The 12,075-nt window shown below is 42.9% G+C and overlaps 1 protein-coding gene across 3 annotated transcripts in view; it reads right to left on the bottom strand.

The window, feature by feature from the left end:
• Nucleotides 1–12,075, bottom strand: part of LOC105916778 (latent-transforming growth factor beta-binding protein 2) — a 140,793-nt gene that overhangs the window by 80,649 nt on the left and 48,069 nt on the right. For all 3 annotated transcript variants that reach the window (XM_036150700.1, XM_036150701.1, XM_036150702.1), the window contains exons 4-6: nt 7,875–8,140; nt 6,089–6,304; nt 939–1,145 (exon numbers count right to left, since the gene is read on the bottom strand). In XM_036150700.1, coding sequence (XP_036006593.1) covers nt 939–1,145; nt 6,089–6,304; nt 7,875–8,140 — 689 coding nt within the window. The remainder of the gene's footprint in view (nt 1–938; nt 1,146–6,088; nt 6,305–7,874; nt 8,141–12,075) is intronic.

Raw genomic sequence — 12,075 nt, 5'->3', positions numbered from 1 at the left:
CTGTTGGCCCGACGGTGGCACAAAGAGGTAGGGAGTTCATCCAGTAACCAGCGGATTGCTGGTTACTGATCCGCCACTCTGACCGCCTCAGTCGTGTCCTTGGGCAAGACACTTCACCCGCATTGCCTGCCGGCGGTGGTGCCGAAGTATGGCAACCTCGCTTCTGTCAGTCTGCCCCAGGGAAGCCGTGGCTACAAACACAGCTCACCACTGTCAGGGTGGAAATGTGTGAATGACTGACTGTAGTTTAAAACACTTTGGGGTCGTCGGACTTCATAAAGCGCTATAAAAAAACAAGCCATTTACATTTTTTGCCTTGGTCTCAGCCAGTTTCAGACTACATATTATCTTAAACCTCTGACACTGGCTAACCTATATTAACTCTAAATGAGGATGTCAACAGAGCAGTTTATTACAGGTAAGGTATCAACCGCTTATAACTAGTGTTGCACCGATACCAGTATCGGCCGGGGCCCCGATACCACACGAAAATGGTGGTATCGGTATTGGTATCGGCGAGAACCAACAAATAGGGCATCGATACCATTTTGATGTTTGTATGTCATTTGAACGCAGCCTTCTCTCTCCCAACACTCACTAGTCCTACTGGATTCACTTTGTATCAGTCTTTTTCCTGCTTTACAAAGGTAGCAGTTTGACAAAACCATGATGGCAATTATTGTACATCCAAGTAGTATGCAGTTCTTCATATATACACACACATTAATATCAAACAGATGGTATCGGTATGGAATCGGTATCGGCCAATACTAGACGGCAAGGTATCGGGTATCGTATCGGGTCCAAAAAATGGCATTGGCGCAACACTACTTATAACCTTTAAACAAACTCTTGCTTCAAAACATCGAAGCAATTTCCTTAACATCTGCTTTAAAATGCATTCAAACACAGCACTGGCCCCCTTAAATAGTATTTACCTTGCTGGTTGGACAGCGGCAAAGTGTACGTGGAATGGGAAGGTGATTTCGCTCCCTGGTGGCCCGCATTCCTACGGCTGTGAGGAGTGGGTCTGGGGGGAGGCGGCGCCGGAAGATGGCAGAACTTGCCCGTTGAGTTCGCCGGACACCAACACTGGTCCCTGCCAATGCAACGGCCTCCATTCATGCAGGGGATTTGACAGAAGACTGCAGAGAAGGAGCACAAAAGGGAATGATGGGAAAACACTCTTCATTTTAATTGGATGGTCTTTAATCACAAGGATCAGGTAATAAGGAACAGAGGGGTCAGCACTAATAGGAAGGGCATGGTCCAAAGGTTTCCAGTTGGTCGGGTTTGTTTGCAAACAGTAGGCAGTGGCCATGCTGTTCGCCGGGCGCCTCATTCCAGGTGACATTTAAAAAATGTCACCTGGAATGTCACCTCTTGCATGGGATTCCAAATTTGTCTCAAATTTGATTAATTGGTTGCAATTCTTCTCTTAAAAGACAGAAAAGCCAACAGTCCCCAGATGTGCTGTTATCTCAGCTCTTTAAAAGACCTTGTCTTTTGGCAAAAGAAATGGGTTGCCCTGCGTATCTGGACCTGCTCCTACCTACAAATTTGCTCTGACAAGACCTCTTTCTACCTCAAAACATCAAAGAAAATCAAAACTTAAAAATCTATCCAGCCATGATGAATACATAATGCTCTGGGACATAAATAAATGTCAAAAGGGACATTTTTCTGCAATGAGCATTCATCCAGCCCTAAAACTGGGGATCTGTTTTTAAGGATAGTATAGAGATGCCAAAGGGCCTCATATTATGAGATGAAAGAGTCTCATTGCTGAGGAATCGTGCTGTGAGCTGCATCCTCTCTGTCTCTTTGACTCAGACAGTCCCACATTAACAAGGTGCAATCAGAGACTGTAGCGAGTCTGGACAGTCTCGACGACATGCAAAGAAATGGGCTCCCTGTCAACCAACATTAAAAGCGGTGACACTGCAGGGGTATATAAGAGATGGGAATGGAATAAAATTGAAAAATAACTTCTATAAGGGGTTAGAATGAAAAGTTTGAACATAAATGATTGAAAGCAGTAGAGAGAAAAGAACATAGGGATAGGTAATTCACAACATAGCCCAAAAAAAAAAAAAAAAAAAGAGAGGCAGTCATAAAATGGGCCAGACACACAGGAAGGCCTCCTGCGACTCGACATGCCGGCTAAATTATCAGCCAAAAGAGGCTATTAAAACCCAAAGTGTCTGTGCTGGTCTGTGTCAGACCAGTTCCAGCCTGGCATGAACTATTCTTGGACCGACACAGTGCTGACGACTCTGTCTGACCATTTAGCAGCCTCTAAACAAATACACTTTTCACTTCATAAACAGACTTCTGTGCAGTTTAGCTTTTAAAAGAGCGGGGTGCGAATCAAGTGCGTCTGCTCTAATTATGCACCTCGGGTTTATTGCGCCGCGCAGGAAACATAACAACAGCATGAGATAGCTGTTTGGTGTCCACTCGACATTCCTGGACATCCACTAAGCGCCCCAGGAATTACAGCATTCGAGCTTAAAGCCCTTTAACAATGTGCTTTTGCGTAATGGGTGGAGATTTCTCGAGAATAGTCGAAGGGCATAAAGAAGTATACTGTTGAGGGCTGCAGTTGAGGTGTGAGGAATCTAATCTTTTGGGAGGTTGCTGTCAAGAAGTGTTTGGAGCATCAACGGCTTGTTCTGTAATCCCTTTAATAGGGATGTAAATCTTAAGCAACAACCTGTTTATAGTCCATAAGCCAGCTAGATTTGCAGTTAGTATCCTAAAATGAAGGCTGGCTGAATGCTGCCTGTTTGTATAAATTAAATGTATTGTAAAGGCATTGAGAGGCATCAAACCATTTCGCATTTTGCTAAACAAAAGCATCAGAAATGTGTATGTCCTTCAAATGTCCTTTGAAGATGTCCTTCAGTCCTTCTTTCCTCTCAAACCCCTAATTAAAAGTGTAGCCAATTGTCTTCCAAGGTCAGCTAATTAATAGAGTCCACCAGTGTGTAATTTAATCTCATTATAAATAAAGCTGCTCTCGGAAGACCTCAGAGGTCTAGGAAACATTAGTGGACGTCAGTGAACAAATGGCATCATCAAGACCAGAGAACCAACCGGAAAGATCAGGGACGTCGTTGTGGAGAAGGTCAGGCAATAATCCCTCACCTAAAGCATTGAACATTTTACAGCTCTGTTTAATCCATCATCTTAAAATGAGATGAGGAGGACACAACGACAACTCTTTCAGGTGGGGGAATCTGTTGATAGGAAAACTATTAGTTGTGCGCCCCACACATCTGGCTTTGATGGAAAAGTGGCAAGAAGGAAGCTATTGCTTCAAGATACCATTAGAAATTTCCCACATAACATGTAGGGGACACAGTGAACATGTGTAAAAAAAGGTCCTCTTGTCAGATGAAGCCAAAATTAATCATGCAGAAACACTGTTTGGTAAAAAAAAAAAAAAAAAATTACACCCCCCTGACCACAGCATCCCTACAACAAAAATGGGGGGGCAGCATCATGCCGTGGGAATATTGTTCTTCAGCAGATACTGATAAACGAGGGTGAGAAGCTGGATGGAGCTAAATATCCGTCATTCCTGAAATACAATTTTTAGATGCTGCTAAATACTTGAGACCGGGGTGGCGGTTCACCTCCAGCAAGACGATGACCCTAAACATACAGTAAGAACTTGCCTGGTAATTATTTATCAGAATGGCCCAAAATTACATGTCTAAATACAACAGTGAGTCTGTGGTAAGACCTGAAATCTGCTCTTCAGAGATGGTCTCCATTTAATCTAATAGAGCTAATTTGCAAAGAGGAATGTGAAAAATGGAATTACCTGCTGTAGATGAGCAAAACTGGTGGAGACGTACTACAAATTATTGTCTCAGGGCGGATGAATACTAATGCAGGCCTCACCTTTCAAATTTCACAATAATGCACTACTGTGTGTTGGTCGGTCACTCTAAATCTCAAAACAATAAATTGAAATATGTGGTTAAAACATGACAAAATGCGAAGATTAAGTACTTATTTGTGATGCATAAAGTCCCAGTTCAAGCATGAACGATACCTTGGGTAAGACACTTGTTCTGCTGACTCCCAGTCAATTTAAATTAAAAACTGAGATTCTAGAGCTGGATGAAATGCAGCGCAGTGCCAGCCCAAGCACATCAGAGATGTACTCTCAGTAGCAAACGGGGGACACACTGCAGGCCTTGATGCTTAATTACGAATTTTTTTGGCTGAAATAAGATTTACTTATTTGTTTTCATATTTTTTTGAGGTGGCCATTAATACTACTATTAAATGTGACCATTATCATACTTCTGTCTGAACAATTCAAGACCGCAAAGCGACCTGCATGCTCAGATAACAGAATGAGACGTCACACAGCAGTGCACTGTTTACGGAAGTAATGGTGAATGTAATTGTTTCTAGAAGTGTTGAATAAAGTTTAAAAAAACAAACTTGTGGAAAAAAAAATACCATTGACATCTCTCTTTGTTATTAAAAAAGCTGTTGGGTCGCATTTCCTGCAGTGTGAACGTAGCCTTAGGCTACGTTCACACTGCAGCCTGAAATGACCCAATTCCAATTTTTTTGCCCATATGCGACCTGTATCTGATCTTTTTATGACAGTCTAAACAACACAGATCGGATTTTTTCAAATGCGACCCAGGCCACTTGGATATCCGGTCCTGAATCCGATACGTATCTGATCTTTTCAAATGCGACCTGTGTCTGTACGGCCGGGTCGCATTTATCCGACCTGTATGTCACCGATACACTACAAACGTCACTATTCTGCGTCCTGCTATGCAGGAGCAGGAAGAAAGACGACACCCGTAGCGGACAACAATGAGGAGAGCAGACAATGGACGAAAAGCTGCGGTTAGAAAATAAATTAATGACCACAAAATGCGCGCCAGCATTATAATCCATGTTTACTTCCGCAAACACTGAGAACACTTACTACGTGTGACGTCATCGCGTCCTCGAGTGCGCATGCGGGACACTTAGGTTGAACGCATTCAGTTCACACAGGAGATCACATACAAGTCGCATATATTTGGAAATGTGAACGGACACGCAAAAAAATCCGATTTCACAAAAAAATCGGAATTGAGCATTTAGACCTGCATTGTCATCGTAGCCTTAGACATCATATGGACATACATGAACATACATACATAACTCCCCATTGACTGCATCTTCATAAAAACAAAAGGTCACAACTTATATTTTATGTTTTTTTAATCTGGTGCTCATGTGGCCCACTTTCTTATGTTGCACTGGGTCACAACATGGGACATATAAAAAGGATGTATATGAAAGGTGAGGACATATGCATGTATGGCATGTAGACCTTTCTCAACTAAACGTACCCTATTATTTATTCTTAGCTAAACTCTTATAACTGATGAGAAGAACCAAGAAACACGCAGGGTTGCGACCCCCTCGCCCTGGCACCGACCACCCCCTCCCTTCCCATGGACGCTGTTCTGTGTGAATTCGGAGCAAAGCCCCCTGGATAAATGGCAGGTTTAATGTAATCCCCATAAAATCCTGTTCATGCTGCTACTCTTTCTCTCGTTCTGCCTCTCCGTCGATTCTTTCGTTTGCTTCTGCTCTCCCAGGGAGCACGTTAAATGGTTAACAGCGGGGCCAACCACAAGGTGCAAACCGCAAAGAGATGGGGCTAAGTGCTGGGAGCGTGGGACCACCGCTCCACGTGTGTGTCTACGAAGAGAGATTAGCCCCGTTTTACGGCGCTTTTATACTGCCTTGCCCATGCTTTCTCGGTTGCTTTTTCCCCTCCTCCTGGAGAGTAAGTTTTTAATTTAGAGCTCGTGTTTAATCTGCGCCACTCGGCTTGTTCTTTGAGCTCGGTGTTCGGAGCAGACGGCACGCTACCGGGGAATTAGTTTCCTCCAGCTCACCTCATAAAGAGGAATGAGATAACAGAATTGGGACTAGATGGAAAGTGTGCGTGAATTAGAAAGTAAACACGAGATATCGGGAAGGCAAAAAAAGTAGGAAAATCAAACGAGTGAGAAGAAAAGCCATTCGAGGGCCAGGAGTCAACACTCACAGAGTCTGAAGCCTTGGTTCTTTGGCTGCTGCTGTTGTTGCTGCTGCTGCTGTTGTTGCTGTTGCTGCTGCTGCTGCTGCGAGGTCTCGCTGTACACGGTGGTGACATCCCCCTTCTCGCAGCTGTTGTAGCAGCGTCCGCCGCTGCACACCCTCCGGCAGAGCATAGGTGTGAAGACGATCTTGATGCGGTCCAGGCTGGAGGTGAGGTTAGCCCCTGGAAGACACGAGCACATCTGCTTGAGAAGCAGCAGCAGGGGGAGAAGGAACGGGCCGGAGAAGAGCTGCATCTTTCCTCCCCTTCAGCCTCGCAGTGACACACTCCTCATCTGGGCGAACGGGAGGTTTATAAGTGCGCAAGGGTGTGTGCTGAGAGTCGGGCCAGTGGCACGGCGTAGTCGAATGAGCGATGTGCCACAGGCCGGAGAAAAGGGGGCAGGAGGAGAGAGCTGTTAGGTGTTGGGCGATGCTCCAAGCACTTTATCTTCAGGAGAAGGTGTCGTGGATGTGTGTATGTGTGAGGGAGACAAAGAGAGAGTAAGTGCATGTGAACACAGTGTAATGTCGGGAATATGTTCAACAGCCGCTGCCCTGGCACAAGGCAAGAAAAAGAACAGAAGCCAGAACGTCAGACAGCTGTTTGGACGGGATGAAATATCTGAGAGCAAAACGTAGAAACGATAAGGTCAAATCGTTTCTGCTGCGAGACGGAGCAACAGAGATCAGCCCTTGTCATTAAGAAGAGGTTAGCGTAAAAATACACAACGAACGCGGCGATGATATGAAACATCTGCCTGAGTGCTGCAGACAGCAGAGGCTAATGTGCTTGTGCTCCAGCTTAACAGGGCGTGTTTGCGTTATAGAAATCGCCAGGAGATATTTTAGCTCGATTAGCGCTGGCCTCTCAGGAACATAAAAAAACTGATGTATTTCCATTCTGCAGATGCAATAAGAGCTACCAACCCCTGCCCCAGGGCAGCTGTGGCTGCTAACATAGCTCACCACCGTCAGGGTGGGAATGGGTGAATGACTGATTGTAGTGTGAAGCGCTTTGGGGTCGTCGGACTAGTTAAAGTGCTATAAAAGTACAAGCCGTTTGCCATTTACCGGGTTGACAACAACACCCTATGTTGTAGACCCTGTTTCTGAGCGGTGAAGACTCAAAGTCAGAAATTTTAAGTGTCAGTAAGATGGTTCAAATTAAATCCGAAGAGGCACAGGGATGTAAGAAGCTATTTAAAAGGAAACTATATTTTCTACTGCATGCAAAGCTGCAAGAAAGCAAGAGAGGGCATAATTTTCAGGAGATAACAGGAAGGATGAACAAATTTCAGTAAAATTGCTCTAATTAATTTCTTTGTCCATATACAGTATATATGACTCAATTGACGATTAAAAACGAGCACTCTTTAAACATGTTGATTTTGTTCCAAAACGGTGGCCTTGTCTCTGACACACAGGTTTTGACTTTGGCTCTTCTCTTTACATAATTATGACCCTGCAAAATAAAACGACTAGAAACAATTATCTTATAATATTCTTATATCTTATATCAGAATTGGCAGATGTCAGTACTGTTGGGTAAAGCTGTACAATGACCAGGAAATTTGCCACAAAATCATCATCTCTGACTTGCAACCATCAATTAACTTCGCCTGAATTGGGAGCATTTGATGCAAAGCCTGTAGGGTGGCAGGTGGAGGGGCAGTGGGGCCGATTCAAATGTTAGTCATTAAGGTAAAATTGTGAAAAGAAATGTATAGACATGTTTAGTTTCTTGTTCTTACCAGCTGGATGTAAGACATTGTTGGATTGTCCTTGCAGATGGCTGTCGCCGGGAGGCCTGTGACCGTTAAGGGACGGCGTGTTGCTTTGTCTGCTCCTGTGGCCATACCAGTTTCTGCTCTCGCTGCCATGGCCGTTGGAAAAGCCATTGGCGCTGGGCAGAGCGTTGGAGGTTATGGGCTCAGAGGATGACGGATAACGCTTCACGGTGCGGGAGGTCCCGGTCTGCTGAGGCGAGGAGTGTGCAGATCCCCGTCTTGCTTGGGTCCTACAGGTCATCACAACAGGAAAAAAAAAAAAAAAAAAAACTCTGATTCATTTCCAACACATAAACAGAGTAACAGAAGACACACCCATCCAGAACATATTCTATGTTCATCACTGTGAAATCAAATTATGTGAACTCCGGAGAGATGCTATATAGGTCATAGCTTTGTCTGACTAATTCTTAGATGAGGTAAAACTATTCTAAAACTCTTTTATTTTAATGAATTTCACAAAGCACGTCATTCTTTAAGCTCACAGGGTTTCTCAACTGACATCCGCTGCAAAGAGCTCCACAAATCACTCAGACGGAGTTAGACAGTAACAACATTTTCGCAAGACTAGACAGTTCACCGAATCTAAAGGGAAAAAGAATCGCTGTTCTCACATACACATTGTCTGTGTATGTAGTTGTGCGTCTGTAAAGGTGTCTGGATTAGATCTTCCCACCAGCCCCAGGGTATGCTTGACTAGATTAGGAACTCCTGTGGCCAACTAAGGAGCAACGTCCTGAAACTTCCACTGGAACGGAGGAAGTATTAAAGTTATGGCCGGTGAACCGAGCCAAACCATGGCCGAACGGGGCATGTTGTGTCCTGGTGAGCATTTGCTTTTGGGTCAGTTGCACAACTTTGAAGCTGGGTTCATGTGACCTGAAAGGAGGAAGCAGACAGGCCTACCTGAACTTTGGGATTGATTGTGGAATGCTGGGATCCACCCACGCCAGAACATCTGGATCCCAGTGATCTGTACTGACAGACAGAGCTAGACGAAGACAAACGCTGCCGGACAGATCAGAGGAACTGGTCCACAAAACACACCCACGTTCTTATAAACTACTTAAGGTTGTAATCAAAGCCCAAATGATGAGATAAGCCTTTTATTACATTTACTGCACGTGTTTTTTTTAGCCACAAATTACGTGTTCACACACTGAAAACGCTCTGCTGAACTATAGACACAAAGTAATAACCACACAATAAGCATATTGGACACAAATATCCACATGCCCACACACTTGCAAACACAAATGCAGACGCACACACACACCCTGTCCCAGCTGTGCACAAGCCTCTGCAAGTCTCTCTCTTTTTTTTTTACAGAGTGCAGAGTACATTCCTGCTGTTAATAAGGAGAGGACACTAAATGAAAAGGGGGGAAAAAGGAGGCAAACATTTGATAATGGTCGGCCACGTCATCATTTCAAAAGACTCAAGGCAGCACACGCAGCTGGCAGCTGCTCACCCAAACGCTGAATCTAAAAGGGCGGGTCCCAGGCGTTTGAAATGACACAGGGAAACAAGAGGTTCTGATGTTATGGTGGTAAAAGGGTGGACAAATATGCCAAACCCAGTTACAGTTTCCAATCCAAGTTATGGTTGGCTCAATTCCACTGCTAATGCTGACACCTGGCCTACAAGCATCCTGCCTCGCTTCCTGGGCTTAGCCAGATGTTGCTCCTTCCGACTCGGACGCATTCAAATAAGTAAAGTCACTTCCTCACAGCATGAGCTTGTCATTATCTTCCCTGCCTTTTGATCTGGTGGCATGTGGGGTGGGGGTGGGATATGATGATGTCGTCCATCTCCAATTTCATCATTAGATACATCAAGCCTTCTTAAGGGCTCTGGGGTATGGGGTGGTATTAGTAACACTTCTTCTGAAATTACACCAATCATGGTACGATGGAGATAATTGTTTGTGGTCTCAAATAGTAAATATGAAGTTTTAAATAATTCAGCAATTGTGGCACAAAGAGAGAGGTTCTGGATTAAAATATGGGTTCATAGGAGGGGAAAAAAGTGAAGTCAAATTGAATTTTATTTGTTGGCCTAAAACATTTTGGAATATATAACATTTTAGACCCCGACAAACTATATATTTTTTTCTATTGTGTTTTGGCAACAAATGTGAGTATCATACATGAATAAAAACATTTAGTCTAGACCTGTATTGTCTGATGGACTAGGACAGGGACAGTTTTCTTGATTAAAAGCTTTTTTTCTTTTTTTTATAGGAATATGCCGAATGGATGTGTGGCAACATATAACACACTTTGGCTAAAAAGATCATCTTCCACAGAAGAAAACAGGTGAAGAGGACTGATTTCCTTTCACCCACAGTAAACGGTGGCTCTGTTGGAAACAATCTATTTGAAATGGTCACATGTGTTTCTACGCTAGATGATGCCACTAAAAGAACTACTACTGCCATTACCCTTTTACTTTTCTCTCACATAGAAAGTACTCCTGGATCAGTGCTTCTGTTTTCTTTTTGTGTGTCTGCTCTGGCTAATCAAACCCCCAGAAATACATCTGACAGCTGCTTTACTTTACATAATGACTAAAACAGGGACTGATTATGTGGAGAAAAGTGAGACACTGCATGGCTTGCTGTAATAAAGTAGGCTGTTCTGGTCGTAATTGTTGATACTTTGATATGCAAATGACGTCAGAATAGGAGAAGAAATAAAGCAAAATCTAATTTTGAATGATGCCAGAATTGTGGTGTTTCAAATTACAGTCTTTGTCACAAAGGGCCACTACTGGTGAATGACAGGCGGTTTCTGCACTCTAAAGAGCATTTTGAAATTTCTTAATAGGGTGCTGTTGGGTTAATTCTCTAAGTTACTGCTCTAAGACAGCATTTCTCCTGACAATGTCCTCCTAACTAGAACATTTTCCATATAAATCCTAACTTTATAAACTCAAAAATGAATTGGAGATGTCACTATACCTCATTGAGTCTTGGGTAGACATTGTGGGGAACATCATCCCTTTTTCTGCCTTTTCAGTAGCCTTGTTCTTCCGTTCACTCTTTCATGCTTGTCTTAAACATATCTCGTCAGTGCAATTAATTTCACTATTGAGAGCTACAAGCCTGAATGCAATTAAAAAGAAAAAGTTGATATGAAGATATATGGGCAGAGGGGAGTTCCCACATGTGGGGTGTTGCAGTTTTCCATATGTTGAATGTATTAGTGCTGTGATCACATTTATTTCAGGCTTTATAACATTGGGTGGGAGATGTGAGAACATTTCTAATGAGCTCAACCACAAACATGATCCCTGCAGCATGATCTAATTTGTAGCAATTTCCTTATTTTCTCTTTTGCTCAGGAAAGTCGCAAGCCTGATAAAAGTCCTCCTAGCTGCACCACATTTTCTTCAGATTAGAATTGTTCTTGAGGGCTTTAATGCTTAGTGGATTGGTTTTATCTTCACAGAAAATTTTAATTCACTTTAAAGAGAGGAAGAATTTACTCAGATTTATTCATAATGGAAGCAAATATTCTCTGAATATGGACCATGTACTCCAGGAACATATCTCTAATTGAATCTATATGTTCTGAGTGAATAAAATCAATAGTAGATAGTGTATTGGAAAAGATCGAGTCTGTGAGATACAGGCTTCCTTTTTACACAGAAAACAAAAGAACAATAACAATGACGACTTTTTCCCTTTTTGTATGCCTTTGAAACTGAAGCGAGCAAAAGTCTTGTGAAAAAGACTTAAAACACATTGTGGTTTTATTGCAGCTGCAGCAGCAGCTAAATTTAACATGGGAAAAACGAGAGTAATCAAACCTTTGATTTGACAAAAAGAAATGTTAAGAACAATACACTCATGGTCAAGTTAGTGGCATCACTGATAATTTATCTGAACTAACAGATTGTTAGGGCAGTTTTAATGCAAAATTTAAATGTTTTAGGTGGTGTGAGAAATGTAACATGTCTTTTGGCCTTTCCTCAATGTGAAAGACAAGAGAGCATGCCATTCAAGGCAGATCTGAGTTGATCATCTTAATTCTAAACAATAAGCTCAAAGAAAACAGTTAGGTGCCAAGAGTTTAAACCTTTACTGTGATAGCAATAATTAAAAAATTAAAATAACTAAGACTGTGAAACCTCTTCGCTACCAAGCACAGTGAGAAGGATG

Source organism: Fundulus heteroclitus, chromosome 19 (assembly GCF_011125445.2).
Source record: "Fundulus heteroclitus isolate FHET01 chromosome 19, MU-UCD_Fhet_4.1, whole genome shotgun sequence".
In the NCBI taxonomy this organism is placed as follows: Eukaryota; Metazoa; Chordata; class Actinopteri; order Cyprinodontiformes; family Fundulidae; genus Fundulus; species Fundulus heteroclitus.
The sequence above is the reverse complement of the archived record's forward strand: the minus strand, read 5'-3'. Positions and strand labels throughout refer to the sequence as shown.